The following is a 23,217-nucleotide window of genomic DNA, read 5'->3' as shown; positions in this document are numbered from 1 at the left end:
AGGTGCGAGGAACTATGTAACATCATCACTTGGGGGAGCTGTGAGAGGGATGAGGGGCTCCGCCACCGATTGCAGTGTCAAGATCGCTGTTAGTTATGAACTTCTTGATGATGTGAAAAGTTTCTTCAAAAGTACCTCGATGACGGTCAGCAGCTTGGATGAGGATTATCCCATTGTTATATATGGTGATGGTAGCATCAGCTTGGAAAGTGGGTGAGGTGACGGCCAAGAGCCTTTGTCCATGTGCGCATTATCCGCAAGCCAAGTGTACTCATCAACATGGCCCAACTAAAAGGGGGACTAATTAACGCCCCTCATTGTGCAGACACTGCCAAGACATCAGAGATCTGATAACGGAGCAACAGTTGGACTTCCTATTTATGACTGAGACCTGGCTGAAAGAGCGGCGCAACCCAGATATCGCGGTAGCTCTGCCACCTCTCTATACGATCCATAGGAAAGACAGAGGGGACTTCAGAGGATCATTATTGACACAGTCAACCCAATTATAAACTAGATCATTATTATTGGTAAGCCCAACTCCATCCTCCTGGACTCGATCCTCCCATGTGATTGGACAAACAATTACTGCATTTCCTTCCGCATTCTTGATTCGGTTCAAACATGTAAAGCCCAGCCTAAGAACCCAAAACAGCTAAAAAGATGCCCTACAGAACATCAACCCGCAAGATCTGACTGCTCTCTGCGAGAACATTCTGCCCCCCCCTCCGAGCATGTCTGATGTTCACGACCTTATGACCCACTATAACCACGCAATGCTGAACGTACTAGACTCGGTTGCACCACTACAGCTTAAAAGAATGTCCTCCAAACGCTCCAAACCTTGGTTTACAGAGAGTCTTAATTCCGAAAGAAGAACATTAAGACTTGCTGAAAGGCAATGGTGGTCTTATCCCTCCCTTGAGCATCTCAACGACCTGAGATCCTTGAGAAGCATTTATAATGAACGCATCAGATGCTCGAAGGACATCTTTTTCAGAACTCAACTAGAACAAGCAAAAAAAGTCCAAAAAAACTGTTGGAACTCATCAAGTCCCATGCCAATAGTCATCCAAACCCTGCATCTCTGGTTCAAGGGACACTGCCTAATTGTGAAGAATTTGCAGACTTCTTCACTGCTAAGTCTAATAAGATCGAAACTGAATTACGATCTGCCCAGGACAACCTGTCGATCAGGCCACGAACCTCCTTCTGTTCACTAGGCGGGGCTATCTCTGACCCTGTACATCCCGACCCCCCTAAAAACAATGCATCCTGGAGTCTGTTCCAAACCCTGGAGGAGTGCACTATACGCAAAACACTGTCGACTCCGAAACTTTCCAATCATTACATTGATCCTCTGCCATCGAACTTCTTCCCGGAAGTGAGATCCTCCTTACTAACATTGTGGACTAAGATCGTCAATGCATCGCTTCAGCAAGGGGATATTCCGGACTGCCTAAAATCGGGGCAAGTTACCCCGATCTTAAAGAAACCAACAGCTGATCCTACGGACCTGCAAAATGTTCGCCCAATCTCCAACATCCCCACCCTGGCAAAGCTCCTGGAGAAATGTGTGCTGGCCCAACTCTGCAACCACATCGATCATTTCCAACTCCTGGACCAATGCCAATCTGGTTTCCGCCCGGGCCATAGCACAGAGTCGGCTCTAACGCATATTGTTGATGATGCGCTAAGAATGCTGGACCACAATGAGTCATGCCTACTGATCCTTCTCGACCTCTCGTCAGCATTTGATTCTGTCAAACACGATAACCTAATTGACCTCCTGGAACACAGGATGGGGTTGTCTGGGCCGGTGCTTAACTGGTTCTCTTCTTTCCTCCTGAATAGTTCTCAAACCTTCAAGGTGAACCAATCCTTGTCCCGTCCTGCACCGGTTACGCTGGGGGTTCCACAAGGTTCAGCACTCTCTCCCACACTCTTTAACTTGTTCTTGGAGCGTCTAACAGAAATTCTGAAATCATCCAGCATTCACTTTCATATGTATGCTGATGACACCCAACTTTATTTGAAGATCGCCTCCCCTGAGGACATTCAGTCCCTCAATTCAGTCCTGTGGGAAACACAAAGCTGGCTGACACGGAACCACCTGAAGCTAAATGCTCTAAAAAGAGAATTGCTCCTAATCTCACCCCACAAGCAATCACCGGTCATGGAGCAATGGCTGAATCAGCTTACTGCTCTCAACTGTAGACCTCACCTCGTGGACTCGGCATCCTCGCTTGGTATTATATTAGACAATAGTCTGAACATGCAAAAGCACATAAGCTCCCTCACCAAAGGAGCGCATTTCCAACTCCGCATCTTAAGGAAGGTCAAACCCTTTCTCCCTGCCCAAGACCTAAAGGTTGCAGCGCAAGCATTCGTGATCGCAAAGCTGGACTATGGCAGCGCAACGCTGTGTGTCTTGCCCAGAGGAAACACGGCTCCGCTTAGGGTGTCCCTCAATTCTGACACTAGGCTCATAATGGGAACTAAAAAATACAACCACATCTCTCCGGACCTGCTGGCCCTGAAGTGGCTCCCACATGCATGGCACACAAAGCCATCCACTTGAAGACCCCACTGTACCTCGCCCAGAAACTGGAGCTCCCATGTGGTACAAGAGCCTCCAGAAGTGCCAGCGCCCTTTTACTCAAACCACAAAAAGTCAAGAACAAAAAGACTTACAATCGAACCTTCCCTGGCATGGCACCGAGGATCTGGAACTTCCCCCCCCCCCCCAACCCCGAAGTCAGTGTGATCCCTTCCACTGTCTGCTTCAAAATGGAAGTTAAAGGACTCTTGATGAAGAAAGATCTGTCTCAGTCCGCCTTCCCCACTTGACCTGGGATCCATAGCTGCTGTGTGTAGCCCAGAGGCCTTGCTGGCGTGATTGCTGGACATTTTTTTTTTAAATGCTGTACTTTTCGCTTTGTTGACTCTGTATGTTTACCTATACCCTCCTTGATGCATAATCTGTAAAGCCCTCTGATACCCTTGGTGGTCATGTTCGCGCTATAAAACTTTATAAATAAATTGGATGGTAAGGTTCGAGGCACTCTCGTGAGAGTCTCTCAAATCCAGTTTTTAAAAATAGAGCCGCCTGATTGGCCTAGAGGGCTTTTTTCCTTGGGCCAACTTACTCCTGCAGGAGTCAGGCTCCCGCAACAGTGAGGGCTCTGACGGGCTGTCCGCAACATGAGAAAAGTTGTTGCGGGCAGTCATTACAAGATTCGGGGATGTCCTGAGATTGTTTTTAAAAATACCCTGCACTCCCCCCACCCGGGGCAAAAATTTTAAAAAAAAGAAAAATGTAAAGCACTGGCCAGCGTTTCTTCCGATTAATAAATAAAGACATCTGGGGTGGGTAGGGCCCAGGTGTCTTAGAAATATATCTGAGAAGGAGCGTGAGTAGGGCCCCCTCCCCGAGTCTCTGCTGGGCCCTGGGGACCAAATCTCCCAGAGTCAAATGCTGCACGCCTATATGGGCCTTTATTGGGCCCTGAACACCCCGTTGCCCAGGCTCAAACATTAAATACAGGGGAGGGGACATGCAGACCCCCCTCCCTAAGCCCTTAATAGGCCCCGGGGGCCGCATCCTCTGAAGCCAAATGACATTTTATGCGGAGGGGCACGTGCCCTATTGGACTCCAGAGACCCCATCCCTTGGGGCCACACAGTGAATACAAGGGAGGGGTCATGCAGCCACCATCCCGAGCCACTAATGGGCCCAGGGACTCCATCCTTTGGAGCCATACATTAAATACAGGGGAGTGAGGCATGCCAACTCTCTTCCCGAGCATTAATGGCCCCCAGGAACCTAATTCCCTGGGGTCAAATATTAAAAACAGGGGAGGGGGCATGCAGCTGCCCCCCACAAGCCTGTAAATGCCGCAGGGACAACATCTCCCTGGCTGGCATACTATCTGTGTCCTGGGCAGCCCAGTTTTAAATTCGGGTTAGGGCGTGACAGACGTGTGCAGATTAGACGTACAACTGCCACTTAACCCTTTACATACCGTATGATATAGAGCTGGAGGGCATCTGGCTGCAGGTGAATGGCTCGTGTAACATCTTTCAGCGCTTTTGGTAACTCATGGATCTGAAAATCAGTCACAAAAAACAGTATCAACCATACATTCACTTCCAAATTCAGTCTAACAGCTGGATGAAAGGGTAGAATTCATGCACAGGCACAGAAACCATGGCAACACCCATCTAATATGTGTTGCCTATCCATGAATCAAAGATAAAAGATACAGGCACACAATAATTGATGCAGGATGGTGGATAAAAGACAGATATTGATACAACAGTGAATATCAAAAACAGAAGGCGAACTCAAAGGGTGGGAGTCTAAGAGACGTGCCTACTCTCATAGACGGTGCAGCTGGGACATACATGTGCACTCAAAGGCTGGGAGTCTAAGAGACGTGCCTACTCTCATAGATGGGGCAGCTGGGACATACATGTGCACTCAAAGGCTGGGAGTCTAAGAGACGTGCCTGCTCTCATAGATGGTGCAGCTGGGACAGACAGGCACACTCAAAGGCTGGGAGCCTAGGACACATGCCTACTCTCATAGACGGTGCAGCTGGGACAGACATGCACGCTCAAAGGCTGAGAGTCTAAGACATATGCCTGCTCTCACAGACGGTGCAGCTGGGACAGACAGGCACACTCAAAGGCTGGGAGTCTAAGAGACGTTCCTACTCTCATAGACGGTGCAGCTGGGACAGAAAGGCACACTCAAAGGCTGGGTTATAGGACACGTGCCTGCTCTCACATACGGTGCAGCTGGGACAGACAGCCACACTCAAAGGCTGGGAGTCTAAGAGATGTACCTACTCTCATAGATGGTGCAGCTGGTACAGACAGACACACTCAAAGGCTGGGTTATAGGACACGTGCCTGCTCTCATAGACGGCGTAGCTCGGACAGACAGGCGCACTCTAAGGCTGGGAGTCTAAGACACGTGCCTGCTCTCATAGACAGTGCAGCTGGGACAGACAGGTGCACTTCAAGGCTGGGAACCCATGACATTTGCCTGCTCTTATAGGTGGTGTGGCTGGGACAGGCAGGCACACTCAAAGGCTGGGAGTCTAGGACATGTGCCTGCTCTCATAGACGGTGCAGCAGGGGTAGACAGGCACACTCAAAGGCTGGGTTATAGGACATGTGCCGCATAGCGTGGTCCTGGGGCAGGTCTGGACCTGGAAGTGCAGGTGTTTTCTATGTTGGGCTGGGGGGGTCACTGGAGCTGGACGTGGAGAGTCGGAGGGCGGTCTTGTGTGCGATGGAGAGTTCCCCTCCTGGGCTGTGCGGGAGGTCCTTTCTCTGGAGCTTGTAGCCGTCGGGGATGGCCTTGTAATGTCTCGGCCGGAGGTGGTGTTGGTCCAAGTCTCTGAAGAAGGCAACGTCGGGTGAGAGGGTGTCGATCAGGTCCCAAATTTCGACGGCGTGTCGGTGCGGGGAGCGTATGTTGTGGAGGATGCTCGTTAGGCTCTCTGTCGTGCGGGCATCGCGTGAATCGTCCGAGGTGGTAGGGGGCTTGTCGACGGTGAAGGATTTGCAGCAAGTGTTGCAGGAGAACTGCCCGTGGGTGGTGCTGGGCGAGGATATTGCACAGTCGGCGTGTCTTCCGGGGTTGAGTGTGTGGAGGGTGGTCGGGTCGTAGCGGTGGGGTCCAGGAGAACCAGGGTTCCTGGCGCTGGCTGCGGTCGGGCGCAGACGGGCTTGCCCTAGGCGCGCCTTTGGCACACCAGCAGAGCGACCACACAGGGGTCGCCATATATAGGGGAGGGGGCGGGAGCAGCAGAGGGGAGCGGGGCTAGATCGGTGGGCGAGGCCGCAGGGGCAGCAGCGGCAGGAAAGGTGAGCGGGTACCACAAAAACAGCGAAATGAAATGAAATGAAATGAAAAGAGGATTTATTGAGCGCGATAGCTACCCTGAGGCGTCCCAGCGCTAACGGACAAGGCGTGTGGGTGAGAATTGAGACACTTAATCTGGTTTATTAAAGAGCAGGGTTTTTAGCTGTTTACGGAAGGAGAGCAGGTTGGGCTCTGATCGGAGATGGAGGGGGAGGGCGTTCCATAGTTTGGCCGAGTTATAGGAGAATGAGCGGCCCCCACATCTAACTCTTTTGATCCTGGGGACAGTGGTGAGGAAAGAGGAGATTGATCTGAGATGTCTGTTCGGTATGTAGGGAATGGCCAGTGATTGATTAATGAGAGCGTCGGTTTTCCAATAGGTTCGATGGATGATGCATAGGCTCTTAAATTCAATTCTTTGCCTTACTGGTAGCCAATGAAGATTCTTCAGTCCGGATTTGATGGAGAGTCGACGAGGGATCTGAAGGAGGGTTCGGGCTGCGCAATTTTGGATGACCTGGAGCTTGTGTAGAGTGGCCTGAGGGGCCCCCAGGGAAAGGGCATTCCCAAAGTCGAGGCGCGACAGAATTAGACCTTGGATCATAATTTGTCTTGCCTGGAAGGGTAAAAGAGGAAGGATTTTCCGAATGAGCCTGAGCAAACCAAAGCACGTCGCTGAGAGTTTGGCTGCTTGGCAACTAAAGTTAAGAGATTTGTCCAACCAGATGCCTAGGCTCTTGATTGTATCCTTGGTTGTGGGGGCGGATCCGAGGCAGATGGGCCATATATGATCGATGGTAGGATTGGGGGGGTTACCTCAGAGCATCAGCTCGGTCTTGTCTCCATTCAATTTGAGACAAGACGATGCCATCCATGAGTATACTGCTTCCAAACAGTCCCTCAGATGGTTGGGTGCGGTGTGTGGTTGGTTAAGAGCCACCACTAGCTGAGTATCGTCCGCATAGGTGATTATTTTTATTCCAAAAGGACGGACAATCTCAGCTAGGGGGCTCATGTATATGTTAAAGAGCGTAGGGCTCAAGGAAGAGCCCTGCGGCACTCCGCACCCGAGAGGCTTACTAGGGGAGATGGTTTCGCCCTCGAAGACCCTAAATGAGCGATCTGACAGGAAAGACTCGAGCCAGGCCAAAGCTTTCTCGGAGACTCCTAGGCTCGCGAGTCTTTGCAGTAAGATGTTATGGTTTACAGTGTCGAAGGCGGCACTTAGGTCGAGGAGGATGATGGCGGCAGATCCTCCTTGATCCATGATCTTCCTTGCTTCTTCTGTAACCGTAATGAGGGCGGTTTCGGTCCCATGCATGGGTCGGAATCCCGTCTGGGAGGGGTTGAGTAGGTGATTATTTTCTAGGAATTCAACCAGAGCGTTGTTAACGTGTTTTTCAAGGATCTTGCTTAGCCATGGTAGTAGGGAGATTGGTCGGTAGTTCACTGGGTTGTCTGGGTCCAGATTGGATTTTTTAAGGAGAGCTTTCACCATGGCCTGCTTCCAGGGAGGCGGGACAGTCCCAATGGACAACGAGGCATTAAGCAAGTTGAGGATGGTAGGTAGGATGTGGTTTGTTACTGTCAGCAGATTGCATGGAGGTGCTGGGTCGTTGGGAGAGCCGGATTTCACCTGACGCATGAAGGTTTCTAGCAAGGTGGAATCAAAATGTGGAAGGTTCCTGAGTGTTACTGGGGCACAAAGTCCCAGCTCACGCAGCTTGGTGGGTGAGGTGAGGGGTTGGATATGGGGGAAGGAGGTGTAAATGGTTTGTATTTTTTGGAAAAAAAACTCAGCCAGGTTATTACAGCGGGTTTGTACATTGAGGGGATTAAGGGGTTTGTCTGGTAGCTTAAGGAGGGTTTTCACGATTTGATATATTTCCTTAGGCTTAGAGGCAGCTGTATTAATTTTATTTTCGAAAAAGGTTGCTTGCGCGATCTGAATTTAATTTTTGTATGTTGCGGCTCTGTAAGCTGTTTTCACGGAGGGAGAGTAATCCATTCGCCATTTCCTTTCGAGTTTTTTACAGAGACGTTTCTTTTCCCGTAAGCCAGGGGAGTACCAGGGAGCGGTTCGAGTACTACGCTTGGATTCAGTGCACGGAGTCAAGTGAATTCGAGATCCATTTATTATAATTTTCATTAGCTAGGGTGGGATCGGAGGTGTTGGGTGGTGTGGAGGTCTCGAGACTCGTTACCCAATCAGACTGGGAAACTTTTGGCCAGTTGCGTTTCGTGTGGATAACTGTAGTGGGGGGAGGGTGAAAGAGTGCATTTAGCCAGGAGAAGGGAATGAGGAAATGATCTGTCCAGGGCAGGGGAAGAGGGGTTCATACTGAGAGCCCTGTGCAGTTGCTGAAGATGGGATCAAGGAGATGCCCTTTGGCGTGGGTGGGTTTTTGCACTAGCTGTTTAGGCTGAAGTGCAGAGAGGCTGATAGACAGTTCTAGGGCGGTGTGGTCCATGATATCATCAAGATGGATGTTGAGATCTCCCAGGAGAGTGAAGTTAGATGTGTTACAGGCTAGATTGGCTAGAGTATAAGGCAGGGAGTGGAGGAATTGACCAAGATCCCAGGAGGGCGGTATATAAGTATCCCTGAGAACGTACTTGTGGGCGAAAAGTCTATGGAAAAGGGGAGGCTTTCACAGTCAGGTATAGGGTTAGGAGAGCTGTGGCACCAAAAGGAGTCTTTATAGAGGACTGCTAGGCCGCCACCTTTTCCCGTTATGCGGTCTTCACGTAAGATTTGATATCCTTGAGGTAGAGCCTGAATAAGGTCAGGTTCTGAATCGGAATGAAGCCAGGTCTCGGTTAAAAATAAGATATCTGGTTTAAGTTCTTCTAGGAGCATGGGTATCTCAGTAGTGTGCTTGGGGAGTGACCTGCAGTTCAGGAGGAACATGTTCCGCTGTGAGGTTTTGATTGGGGGGTCAGGGAGAGGCAGAAATCCACAGTGTGGGCAGACTGTGTATTCGTATGCCGGATTCCAGGTAGAGAGGCAAGGAGTAGCTGCCTTTCCTCTTAGTTTCAGTAAGAAGTTGGGGCTGTAGCTTCTAGTATGGGGAAATAACCGGGCAGGGGTCATGGCCCCAGGCCCCGGACGGGCGCAGGCGGGCTTGCCTTTAGCACGCCTTCGGCGCGCCGCCGGCACGTCCGCTGAGCGCATCCGCTGCGCGTAGCGTATGGCATGAAGCTTTTACGCAGCTGAGGTCACAGTGCAGGATATGACGTAGCGCCCTCCTCCCCTCTAGCCCAGATGTTGTTGCTGTCACCGTGCCTCCCTCCACATCAATTGGGATGAATTCCCGTGGTGGACCGGGGAGAATGCGGGTGTCCGGTGTCCAAGGGTGCAGAGGTGCGAGTAAGTGGTTTAAAATGATTTTAGCATATTAGATTTATGACAGTTTTTAAAAGCAGTTCGGCGATTCTATAAAAGAGCAGCACATGAAATTTAAAAAGAGGAAGGTACCGTGAATGAGGACTAAATGAGAATTCTGTCACAGCGCGCAAACAAATAAACTAACCAGAGATTAGATTAGTGCAGCTGGGACAGACAGGCGCACTCTAAGGCTGGGAACCTAAGACACGTGCCTGCTCTCATAGGTGGTGCAGCTGGGACAGGCAGGCACACTCAAAGCTGGGTTATAGGACATGTGCCTGCTCTCATAGAGGGCGTAGCTGGGACAGACAGGTGCACTTTAAGGCTGGGAGTCTAAGAGACGTACCTACTGTCATAGACGGTGCAGCTGGGACAGACAGGCACACTCAAAGGCTGGAATTATAGGACACGTGCCTGCTCTCATAGATGGTGCAGCTGGGACAGACAGGCGCACTCTAAGGCTGGGAACCTAAGACACATGCCTGCTCTCATAGGTGGTGGAGCTGGGAGAGGCAGGCGCACTCAAAGGCTGGGTTAGAGGACATGTGCCTGCTCTCAGACGGCGTAGCTGGGACAGGCAGGCACCCTCAAAGGCTGGGAGTCTAAGACGTGTGCCTGCTCTCATAGATGGTGGAGCTGGGAGAGGCAGGCGCACTCAAAGGCTGGGAGTCTAAGACAAATACCTACTCTCATAGACGGGCAGCTGGGACAGGCAGGCACACTCAAAGGCTGGGTTATAGGACCCGTGCCTGCTCTCATAGACGGCGTAGCTGGGACAGACAGGTGCACTACAAGTCTGGGAGTCTAAAACACTTGCCTGCTCTCATAGACGGTGCATCTGTGACAGACAGTCACACTCAAAGGCTGGGAGTCAAAGACACATGCCTGCTCTCATAGACGGTGCAGCTGGGACAGACAGGCACACTCAAAGACTGGGTTATAGGACACGTGCCTGCCCTCATAGACCGCGTAGCTGGGACAGACAAGCGCACTCTAAGGCTGGGAGTTTAGGACACGAGCTTACTCTCATAGACGGTGCAGCTGGGAGAGGCAGGGGCACTCAAAGGCTGGGTTATAGGACACGTGCCTACTTTCAAACAGTGCAGCTAGAATAGACAGGCACACCAGAGAGGCCTATCACATCTTCCTAGCAAGGCTGTTGCATGATTTCCATCGTAGTTGCAGATGTGCCACACATTTTCTTCCCTTTGAGTCTTGCTTTTTGCTCTCTTTATATGGAGGGACAGTAGACAATGTGGCAACAAAATTATACTTTTAGGCCGCTCAAACGAGGACACAGTCACAGACAGGATCCATCGGAATCGGAGGAATAGGACATCCTGTTCCGGTGGTCTATACATTTTGTGAAGCCTCGACGGAGAAACTTTCACAGAGGCTGAAGTGAGGAACAGTTCCAATACTGGTCATATAAGTCCTAGAACTAGTGGAATTAGAGGTCTAATTACAGATTTTTGATGAAGCGAAAAAAAATTACAGAGGTGGACGCAAGGTCTGGAATGGCGTGATGGTGACTTGGAAAGCGTCGGAGGCACAGCTGCATTAGCTGGCATCGGTTGCAGTCCCACAGGTCCTGGCCTTGGAGCTCTAGGTGGAGAGGAGTGCCCAAGAGCCAGTGTTGATGGAATCATTACTGAAGACAGAAGACTGGATGAGGAGTAGGCTCCTGTGTATTCGAAGCCTGATATTGGGTTTAGCTTCTGGTCTTTTATTCTTTTGGGCCTTTCCACAGTTTTCTGGGGCAGAAGATTGCATGACCTTTTACATCGACTGCTGTCTCAACTTCAAACCTCACCTCTCCTAAGACGTTATGTCTTCTTGGCATTTAGTGAGCTTCTCCTTGGGGTGTCTTCTCTTGGATCACCCTCTCTGGGTGTCCTCAGACACTGAACAGGGAGCTCTGCTAGAGGGCGCCGCCTCTTATGCAAGAAGAGGATTATTGGTGTCTTCGCCTCTTTTCTTGCCCAAGAAGGTGAATGTTCTCAGAATCCTTCCAAAAAGACCAAAGGTCCTGTTTACACCTGTCTGGGATGTAATAATCTGGTAGAGAGATAATACACAGATAATGGTATTTCAATGTAACCATCTTCCTGTCACAAGCAGGACAGTTAGGAAAAAGAGAAACATTTTCTAACAAAGAACTTTGTATAAAAGTAGAAAACAATTCTGTCAGTAAATGACGGAAAAATACTCTAAATCCTCAGGGATATCGAGTGAAATGAGTTTAAAGAAGGTTTGGAATGTTTTCAAGACAAAAAGCCTGAAAAGTCTGAACTCAGTGCTCCAGAATCCAGTCACTAGAAGCCGGAAAAAAGAACTGAGGTTACTGCCACACAAGGGGCATGACGGGAGATTGGAGTCCTTGAAGCCTAAAGGCAAAGGGTGAGCTTTGAACCTAGCTTAGCTGCAGCCTATATGGCTGCATTGTACAGATTCCTTTCCCTTCATTTTGTTAAAAAAAGGCTTATGAAAGAAGTTTTTATCAAGGCATTATATTTTTCTAGTGACATTCTGGTAATTTATGTGCATTTTTGCTTTCTAAAGTAAATTAATGACAGTGGTCAAGTTATCTTATTTTTTACTTATTGATAAATTGTTTTTATGTCACGTAAAAAGTTATGGCCCTCTCAAAGAAAGGGGACGATGAAATACCTACATATATTTTTGAAGTTGTGCTGCAGGATCCTGCATGTGGGCGAGGCTATTCAGTGATGATGATGACCTGAATTTTAGACCCTGCCCTGGTGCCCCAACCATCCCACAAGTATCCCCTTCCACTCCTTCGGATCCCGCACAGGGCCTCCTGCTTGTGAATAGGCGACATTAGTGATTCTGATGGGTTGTGAGCATGTCCCAATCCAGTGTTCATAAGCGATGTAAGAGGAGATTCAACTACTTGTTTTCAGACTCCCACTCATGAGTATCTGTAAGCTGGTGACTGAGAGCATACGCACAGACATTAGAGCATCCTGGTACATGATCCGTAGGCTGTCACTCAGAACCAGGACTGAACCAGAGACTCCCAGCCCTCTTTAGTGAAAGAGCGGCAGTGAGTACTGCGGAGTAGTAAATTATAAGTACTATAGAGACAACAACAGTAGAGTCCGATAAGCAAAGTCAGGAGTACGGAAGAAAGAACAGGATTCTATGACAATAATATCGAAACCACAAATATCGACCTACAAAAATATTGAGTCCTAAATATAGATGTCAAAAATATTGTCTCCCTATATTTGTAAAGGTAAGTACAATAATACAGAAAAAATTTTTTTTACATATCAAATAAATATATACAAAAATATGTTTTTTTAATATATATAGTTAAAAATAGGATATATTTTAACATGTAACATTAATATAATGTTAATTAAATATGTTTAAACCTGCTATTCTTTCCTTTACTGGTAGCAAGTGTAAAGATCTTAGAAGGGGAGTGGAGGCCATTGTAGGAGGCCGATTTCAAATCGGCCGTGCAGACATGTTTTCCACCACCTGTAATTTAGACAGTAGTGACTCACTGGCAGAAGCGAATAATGCATTCCCATAACCCAGCCGACTCACCACAAGAGCCTGTACCCAGGTCTTCTGGCTGTCAAAGGGAGGAACGGCAGAGGTTTCTTCAGTAAACGTAGCATGTAAAAACAGGTGCCTGTAGCGGATACAACTGGTTCTTTCATATGAAGTTTTTGGGCTACCCTAGCTCCAAGGTTATGTACTACCTTACTTGGGGTGGGGGCCTTGCCTACCTCCAACGGCCACCAAGCCAGAGTCCACAGATTGTGGGCTTTCCCAAACAGAATAATCTCTGTGTTCTCTGGATGCAACTGAAGAAATGTATCCAACATCCATCCTGCAATGGCTTTCATTCCAGCCGAAAAGCGATTTTTCACTTAATCAATAACCTCATCAAAGGAAATGATCAACTGTGTGTCACCCACTTACCTGTGTGCTTTGATGACTTTGGCCGGGGGTGCCACATAATTGTTAAATAGTGAAGGTTCAAATATGAACCCTGAGGTACCCCTTTATCGACCAACCTGGGCCTGGATTTGAAAGGACACCCTGCACTCTCTGTCTTTCATGAAGTCCTGGAACCAGGCCATTGCAGGCCCAGCGATCCCAATCTCTTCTAGTCTTAGAAGTAACTTAGCATGGATGTGGATAGGTCTAAGAGCACGAGCATGGCTGGGATAGGTCTAAGAACACGAGCATGGTTGGGATAGGTCTACGAGCACGAGCATGGCTGGGATAGGTCTACGAGCACGAGCATGGCTGGGATAGGTCTACGAGCACGAGCATGGTTGGGATAGGTCTAAGAGCACGAGCATGGCTGGGATAGGTCTACGAGCACGAGCATGGTTGTGGATAGGTCTACGAGCACGAGCATGGCTGGGATAGGTCTACGAGCACGAGCATGGTTGTGGATAGGTCTACGAGCACGAGCATGGCTGGGATAGGTCTACGAGCACGAGCATGGCTGGGATAGGTCTAAGAGCACGAGCATGGTTGTGGATAGGTCTACGAGCACGGTTGTGGATAGGTCTACGAGCACGAGCATGGCTGGGATAGGTCTACGAGCACGAGCATGGTTGTGGATAGGTCTACGAGCACGAGCATGGCTGGGATAGGTCTACGAGCACGAGCATGGTTGTGGATAGGTCTACGAGCACGAGCATGGCTGGGATAGGTCTACGAGCACGAGCATGGCTGGGATAGGTCTACGAGCACGAGCATGGCTGGGATAGGTATAAGAGCACGAGCATGGCTGGGATAGGTCTACGAGCACGAGCATGGCTGGGATAGGTCTACGAGCACGAGCATGGTTGTGGATAGGTCTACGAGCACGAGCATGGCTGGGATAGGTCTAAGAGCACGAGCATGGTTGGGATAGGTCTACGAGCACGAGCATGGTTGGGATAGGTCTAAGAGCACGAGCATGGCTGGGATAGGTCTACGAGCACGAGCATGGTTGTGGATAGGTCTACGAACACGAGCATGGCTGGGATAGGTCTACGAGCACGAGCATGGTTGTGGATAGGTCTACGAGCACGAGCATGGCTGGGATAGGTCTACGAGCACGAGCATGGCTGGGATAGGTCTAAGAGCACGAGCATGGTTGTGGATAGGTCTACGAGCACGAGCATGGTTGTGGATAGGTCTACGAGCACGAGCATGGCTGGGATAGGTCTACGAGCACGAGCATGGTTGTGGATAGGTCTACGAGCACGAGCATGGCTGGGATAGGTCTACGAGCACGAGCATGGTTGTGGATAGGTCTACGAGCACGAGCATGGTTGTGGATAGGTCTACGAGCACGAGCATGGTTGTGGATAGGTCTAAGAGCACGAGCATGGCTGGGATGTCGACATCCAGTGAGCACCTGCTGATGTCAGGCACCGCAACCAAGGCCAATATAATGTAAAACTAATAAAAATGCTGATTTAATTATACATAAAGAACAAGTTACTTACCATCGGTAACGCATTATCTGGTAGAGACTATCTAGCTGCAGATTCCTTACCTTTGAATTTCCCAGGCGTCAGGGTGGATACGGGAACTTTTGCTGAACAATACCACTTGCGCATGCTGTCGGATGGCTCAATTCAGCTCCGCGTGACATCAGCGGCGTCGGTTTTTACATCGCCGTACCTATATAGGCGCCACCCAGGCATGCGGACGTCGGTACTTTTCTTCGTTTTTTACACGCATGAAGCGCAGAGCCACAAAGTAACTGACATAGTCATGTGCAAATCTAGGGCCCTGAAAAGGAGAGTAATCCTAGCCCTACAATATTAGTCCACAGAGCAGGAGGCATGGGTGGTGCTGTAAGGAGTCTGCAGCTAGATAGAGTCTCTACCAGATAATGCGTTACCGAAGGTAAGCAACTTGTTCATCTGATAGAGACTTCTAGCTGCAGATTTCTTACCTTTGAATTTGATACCCGAGCCATACCATACTGGCCGTGTGTGCGGATCAATACCTCAAACTAGGAAGTCCTTCAGGCCCGAACTGGCAAAATGCCCATCCCTGTGGACCTGAGTGTCCAGAAAGTAGTGTTTGGCAAATGTGTGCAAAGATGCTCACGTTGCTGCCTGACAGATGTCCAGGACTGGGACACCCCGAGCCAAGGCCGTAGTCGCAGCCTTTCCCCTGGTGGAATGAGCCCTTAATCCCTCAAAGGGCTGCATCTTCACCAGGGTATTGCAGATCCTAATGCAAAGAACGATCCAGTGAGAGATGGTCCTTCTCTCCACTGCACTGCCCCTTCCCTTCCCTTCTTAGCTCCCATGTACCCCACAAAGAGCTGGTCGTCCACCCGGAACTCTTTTGTGTGGTCAAGGTAGAATGACAACAGTGTTTTTGGGTCCAGTCGATGGAGACACTCCTCTGCCTTAGAGGGATACGGGGGAGCAAAGAAGGTGGGCAGTGTGATGGATTGACCCAGATTGGTCACTAAAAAGCCAGAGGGGACAGTTGTGTAAAGGCTCGAGGGGAGCACACATAAGATAAGTGAGGATCAAATTAAGGTCCTACTGCAGCATAACAAAGGGCGTGGGCAGAAACAAGTGAGCCAGCCCCTTTAAAAACCTATTTACAATGGGAGACTTGAAGAGAGAGGGTTGGTTTGGCAGCCACAAAAAAACAGACAGATCAGAAAGATAACCCTTAAGAGTGCCCAAAACAAAGGCCTGTTGGGCAAGGGTCAGAATGAATAGAAGAACAGGGAAAAGAGAAGCAGAAAGAGGGTCAATACACGTTTCTGTACAGTATAATACAGATGTCTGTCAACGGCAGGCGTATACCGTCTTAGTGGAGAGCCGCCTGTCAGTCAGAATAACGTTACATACTTCTGGAGGAAGGTCAAATGCTATCAACTGCTGCTGCTCAATCTCCACGCATGGAGGCGTAGAGTTGACAGGTTCAGGCGGAGAACCCTCCCCTGCTGCTGTGGCAGAAGATCCTGCCGAAGGGGCAGCCTGATTGGAGGATCGATACTCATCTTCAGAAGCTCTTGATACAAAACTCTCCACGCCCAGTCCGCAGCCACAAGGATGACTTGGGCCCGGTCACTCCTGATCTTCTTCGGAAACCTGGGCAGGAGTGGTATGTGCGGAATAGGCATACAGCAGGCCTGAGCTCCACTCGTGGCAAAAAGCATCGCAGAGCAATAGCCACCTTGGAAACTCCAGTGAGCAGTATTGCTGACACTGCGTGTTCTCTTCAGTGGCAAACAGATCTAACCAAGGATCTCCCCACTGCTGAAAGAGACCTTGTGCCACCTCCGACTGGAGATGCCATTTGTGATCCGCTAGGCATCGATGGCTGGTTTCGTCTGCCCTGGCGTTCAGGGAACCCGCCAAGTGTTGAACCACCAGGGTTATGCCCTGCTGTTCCACAGGGCCGCTCAACAAAGGGTCCACAACCCCACCCCACCCTGCTAGTTGCAGTACCAAATGGCGGTGCTGTTGTCTGTGAACACCCGTACGAACTTCCCCTTGACAGAGGGAAGGAATGCTTTCAATGTCAAACAAATCGCTCGAAGCTCCAACAAATTTATGTGGAGCCCCAACTCCGCTGGAGACCATCGTCCCCTGATCACCACTTCTCCCAGGTGACTCGCCCTATCCCAGAAGTGATGCATCCGTCATGACTATGTGATCTGGTTGGGGAAGGGCGAGGGGTCTGCCATTGACCCAATCGCGGTTCGTCAACCACCACTGTAGATCTCTAGCAGTTCCTTCAGAGATCTGGTCTTTGTCGATGAGATTTCCTCGATGCCGTGCTCACTGGAACTTCAAGTCCCACTGCAGAGCCCACATACACCACCTGGCATACTTTACCACCAAGATGCAGGAGGCCATGAGACCCAACATCCTCAGAGTGAGTCTCACCGAAATCCAGGATAGAGGCTGAAACATCGGAATCATAACCTGAATATCCTGGACTCGCTATTTGGGAGGATAAGCCCAAAACTGCACTGTGTCCAGAACATCTCCAATGAGAGTGAGTGTCTGAGAGGAGTCAGGTGGGATTTTGGCACATCTATAGAGAACCCCAGCGAATACAGGAGGTCGACTTAGCCTGAAGGTGGGAGACGACAGCCTGGGGCAAGGATGCCTTCAACGGCCAGTCGTCGAGGTAGGGGAAGACTGACACCGCTAACCTGCGCAGATAAACTGCGACCACAGCCATCACTTTAGAGAACACCTGAAGGCCACTGGTAAGGCCGAAGGGGAGGACGGTAAACTGAAAGTGCTCTAGGTCTACCTTGAACCGCAAGTAACGTCTGTGGCCCGGCAGGATGGGGATGTGAAAATACGCATTCTGTTGGTCCAACGCTACCAGCCAGTCTCCTTGGTCTAGGGCAGACGAGACCTGAGATAGAGTGAGTATCTTAAACTTATCTTTCTTGAGGAAGAGATTGACGGTCCAAAGATCTAAAATGGGCCGCAACCCTTTGTTCTTCTTTGGAATCAGAAAGTAGCGGGAATAACAACCACTGCCTACTTCTGAAACCGGGACCCTTTCTATCACTCCCTTGGCCAAGAGAGCTGCAACTTCCTCCTGGAGCATTTTCAGATAATCCTCCATCAGTCGTTCCTGATTTGGCAGAATGGGAGGAGGAAAAGAAAGGGAAGGCAGAGAATAGCCCTCCTGAGTGATCTGCAGGACCCATTTGTCCAAAGTTATGGATCTCCAGCGGGTGAGATGATTACGGATTCGTCGTCCAACTGGAGTGGTGTGGTCTTGCAGACTCAGACTAGGAGTGCTTGGAGTGCTTGGAGGCTGCGGCTGCCGGGGTCAGGGTGGCCGACGACTTGTGACTTCCATTCCTAGGTCAGAACGAACCGTGTCCACATCCCCACAAGGCTTGGGAAGCCTACGCAGGAAGGTGACTGGGAAAGGGCTGATGTTGCTGGAAACCCCTTCCATTGCCACAAAATGAGCGAAAGATAGACTGGCCACAAGGAGTAGAGGAGAAGCCCAAGGATCTTGCCGTAGCTCGAGAGTTCCTGAACCCATCAGGGCAGAATCTGCCTTTTGCATAAACAGACGGGTTCCATCAAAGGGCATGCCCATCAGATTGGCCTGGATATCGCCTGAGAAGCTAGATGCCCTAAGCCAGGCGTGGCGTCTGAAGGCCACTGACGTGGAAATCGATCTGCTTCTTAGATCAGAACCGGGATCACCGCACAGTCTCGCTGGACGGAGTCAACTGACGGGCTGCAAGGAGCTTCATTGTCCGCTCTCGCAAGGCCTTCGGAGCAATGGCCCGGTAGTCCGAGCACGACTTCGAATCATGGTCGCGCTCGAGACACCAGAAGCAGGCGAGGTGAGGGTCGGTAACCGACATCATGCAGTGATCGGCACCGCTTGGATTGAACCCTGTCTCCCTCGAAGAAATCCTCGTACACAAAGGATAAAAGATTTCAAATTCGACAAAAAGTCGAGAAAAAACCTGTCAAAAAGCAACAGAGGGGTAGCTTTTCCCAGATCGGTGCTTAACTGGCGCGGCAAGAAAAGAACTGACGTCTGCGCATCTGGGTGGCGCCTATTTAGGTACCATGACATCATAACCGACGCTATCGACGATGTCACGCGGAGCCGAAAGCAGCCACCCGATGGCGCGGACAAGCGTTATTGCTCAACTAGCGTTATTGCTCAACAAAAGTTTCAGGATCTGGCATTATGCCTGGGAAATTCAAAGGTAAGGAATCTGCAGCTAGAAGTCTATATCAGATAAAGTAAACAGTAGAAGAAAATACTATATATCCAAAATATAAAATTGAACACAAAGAAAATTATGATCATAATATATATTTAAACAATGTTAACAAAACTATAAAATTCTAGGAATAATAAATATACTATGCCCATTCCAGTCTGTGCAACATTAGGGAAAGCGTTGGACTCGGGAGGGGTAAAATGTACTATTCCCATGCAAGTCTGTGCAGCAGTAAGGAAAATACTTCACTTCAAACACATACCATATTTTAATACATTTAATAATTGAAGAAAAATATAAAATTCCTAACAAAAAAATTATATATATACATAATTATAGTTTTTAATAATTAATTCCAAATAGAAATGCTATAGATTAGTCAATTATATTCCCACACTATACTCCCACATACCTAGTAGTCCACATTTAAAATATAAATACAATTAAAAATAACATAATTAACAAAGTAAGTAATAAATAAAATGAATAATTATTGAGTAATTAATTGTTAATTAATTGTGACTTAAATAACTTCCCACCCTAACCTCCTAATAACATAACACACATCTAATATAAAATATATTTATTAAACAATTTACATCATTATTAATAAATGAAATATTTTAATTAAAATATTTAGTGACCTTCTCAGCTCATACTCATAGAAAACCCAACAACCTGTACTTAAAATATAACTTAAAAATTAAAATCATTTCACAATGTACATACTTATTTATCAATTAAATATTTAATATATACTGGTTCAGCGCCAATTGTCCACTTTTATCGATCAGAACAACGCCCTTCATGACACTCAATCAGGCTTTCGAGCAGGCCGTAGTACGGAGACCGCTCTCCTGGAGGTGGCAGAGTCTGTTAGATGGTCACTGGATGCAGGAACATCAGCATTATCCGCCGCTTTTGATACGGTGGACCATGCTATATTGGTCCAGCGACTCCAGTGTGCAGGCTTTGGTGGGAAGGTACTAAGGTGGCTATCTTCCTACCTGACTGGTCGCACACAGAGAGTTGCTCTTCAACCTTTTGAAGCTAAACCAAAACAGCTTAGCTGCGGCGTCCCCCAGGGATCTGCTTTAAGCCCCTTACTTTTTAATCTTTACCTCGCTCCACTGTTCTCCCTTATCTCCAACTGGGGGGTGAAAGCAATCTCCTATGCTGATGACACCCAGTTGGTTTTTCCATTTAAGGAATGTTCAGTGGATGCTTTTAAGAACTTTAAGGGCTGTCTGCGCGACATAGCGCTGTGGATGAATACAAATAAATTAAAACTTAATGCTGGGAAAACTGAAGTGCTGTTTTTTGGCAATGGCCACATACCAGATCCGGAGTTGTGGTGGCCGCCTGAATTGGGCACACCTCCCACTCCTTCCTGTCACATCGTAATTTGGGAGTGAGATGGGAGGCGGACCTTTCCTTTTCAGCCCAGATACAGCAGGTGTCGTCCATCTGTTTTAGTAAATTAAAAAACCTTCGGAAAGTTTTACATTTTGTACCGGAGGAATGCCGCAAAACCATAGTACATGCCATAGTAACATCTAGGCTTGACTATGCGAATAGCCTCTATCTTGGCCTGCCTAAATATGCCATTGGTCGCCTTCAGATGGTACAGAATGCGGCTGCGAGATTGGTTCGGCGAATCCCTTTCCGCCACCATGTCTCTCCGCATCTACAGAAGCTTCACTGGCTCCCCGTGGAGAAAAGAATTAAATTTAAGACTCTGACACTGGCATTCCGAGCCATTAATGGAAAATGCCCTGGTTATTTGAAAGAAAGATTCTGTCCATACAAGCAAAACCGGGCGCTGCGTTCAAATTCGCAGAACTTGCTATGCACCCCTCGCTTTGTAAAGGCTCGGTTGGGCGGCAGAGCCTTCTCGGTTGGTGCGGCCTCAATGTGGAATGCCCTTCCAGGCTTCTTACGACAGATCAATACGGAGGCTGGTTTTAGAAAAGCCTTAAAAACATGGCTTTTCACGTCAGTTTGATATGGTGTAATCATGTCTACTGTCTTCTTTGGCCTTATTTCTGTCTGATGTGTTCAGCGCCGGGACACCCCTGTTTGGGGTAGCTGTCGCGCTTTATAAGCTTCCGTATTATTATTATTATAATTAGCTATTAATTATTGCTTGATTAACGTCCCACCCTATTTCCCTACAAATCCAACAACTCAAATCCAAAATATAACTTTAAAACATAATTACACAATAAAAAAATTAGTTATCAGAGAAATGATTAATATTAACTAAAATGTAAATATTAATTAATTATACTTAATTAACTTTCCACCTTATGCCCCTGCAAACCTCAAAACCCACTATGACACTATAAGTTACTATTAAAAACTTCAAGCAAATATTACAAATCACTTAAAATTGCAAACTTTATATAAAAACATTAAAAAACAACTATACACAAAATAAAAAACATACACAATTAAAATATCATTTAATTTTTTTTTTTTTACATCTATATTATTGATAACTATATCAACCACAACGATATTCTTGAAAACAATAATATCTACCCTAAAAAAAGATATTTTTGTCAAGGATATTTTTGCATGACGATATTTATGAGACGTGATATTTAAAACTCGATATTTATAAATCAATATTTTGTACGAATACCAAGAACAGCAGTGAGTACTGCTGAGCAGTGAGTTACGGGTACTATAGAGATGACAGCAGTATGGTATACGGAGCAGAAAGTTCCGAGTACCATAGAGACAGCAGTACAGCAGCAGTGAGTACTGCTGAGCAGTGAGTTATGAGTACTGTAGAGATGACAGCAGTAAGGTCTGAGGGGCAGGGAGTGTGAGTACCATAGAGACAGCATCAGTGAGTACTGCTGAGTAGTCAGTTACGAGTACTGTGGAGATGACAGTAGTAAAGTCTGAGGACCAGGGAGTTGTAAGTACCATAAAGACAGCTGCAGTGAGTACTGCTGAGCACTGAGCTATGGGTACTGTAGAGATGCCAATGGTAAGTTGTGAGGATCAAGAAGTTGTGAGTACCATAGAGACAGCAGCAGTGAGTCCTGCAGAGATGGCAGCAGTAAGGTCTGAGGAGCAGTGGGTTTTGAGTACCTTGGAGACAGCAGCAATGATGTACTGCTGAGTAGCGAGTTATGAGTACTGTAGAACTGACAGTAGTAGGGTTAGAGGAGCAGGGATTTGTGAGTACTATAGAGGAAGAAGCAGTGACAACTATTGAGCAGTGAGTTATGAGTACTGTAGAGATGGCAGTAGTATGGTCTGAGGAGCAGGGAGTGTGAGTACCATAGAGACAGCATCAATGAGTACTGCTGAGCAGTGAGTTACGAGTACTGTGGAGATGACATAAGTAAGGCTTGAGGAGCAGGGAGTTATGAGTACCATAGAAGCATCAGTGAGTACTGCTGATCAGTGAGTTACGATTACTGTAGAGATGACATCAGTATGCTCTGAGAGCAGGGAGTTGTGAGTACCAGAGAGACAGCACCAGTGAGAACTACTGAGCAGTGAGTTATGACTACTGTAGAGATGACAGCATTAAGGTTAGAGGAGCAGGGAGTTGTGAGTAGAATAGAGATAGCAGCAGTGAGTATTGCAGAGCAGTGAGTTATGAGTACTGTAAAAGATGACTGCACTTTTGTTAGAGGAGCAGGGAGTTGTGACTCACCATAGAGACAGGAGCAGTGAGTGCTGCTGAGCAGTCAGTTACGAGTACTGTGGAGATGAAAGGGGTAAGGTCTGAGGAGTAGTGTGTTGAGAGTACAGTACAAACATCAGCAGTGAGTACTGAGGAGAGCAATGAGTACAGGAGACCCGCGTGTAGGGGGCATTGAGGAGGTTTGGATAGTAATAAAACATGAGGTACCTTGTGGTAAGTCTGGGCCCTGCACAGATACGCTCGGGTGCTGGTGGGGTCCACCTGAATGGCGGCGGAGAACTGACGAATAGCCTTGTAGTAGTTGTCTTGGTGGAGAAAGCAGATGAGACCTATGTTCACATAGGCCAAAGCCATCGTCCTAGAATCAAAAGAGGGACAGGTAAACTTGCTTAAACTACTTACCACTAGCATTAAACTGCAGGTGGACCCTTGCAGCCCACCACCACCATGTCGCAGCCACCAATCTTTTCCTCTGCTCCACTTACTTTACGCCACATTATATCGACAGCACACAATGACCAAGTTACTTCGGTAAC

General features: G+C 48.2%; 1 protein-coding gene across 1 annotated transcript in view; it reads right to left on the bottom strand.

Moving 5' to 3' along the window:
* TTC6 (tetratricopeptide repeat domain 6) overlaps positions 1-23,217 on the bottom strand; it is a 1,112,931-nt gene that overhangs the window by 474,913 nt on the left and 614,801 nt on the right. Inside the window, exons 20-21 of the mRNA XM_085627931.1 lie at positions 22,889-23,039; positions 4,026-4,108 (exon numbers count right to left, since the gene is read on the bottom strand). Coding sequence (XP_085484057.1) covers positions 4,026-4,108; positions 22,889-23,039 — 234 coding nt within the window. The remainder of the gene's footprint in view (positions 1-4,025; positions 4,109-22,888; positions 23,040-23,217) is intronic.

Source organism: Triturus cristatus, chromosome 9 (genome assembly GCF_964204655.1).
Source record: "Triturus cristatus chromosome 9, aTriCri1.1, whole genome shotgun sequence".
Taxonomy (NCBI): domain Eukaryota; kingdom Metazoa; phylum Chordata; class Amphibia; order Caudata; family Salamandridae; genus Triturus; species Triturus cristatus.
Note: the sequence above shows the minus strand (reverse complement) of the source record. Positions and strands in the feature narration are given on the sequence as shown.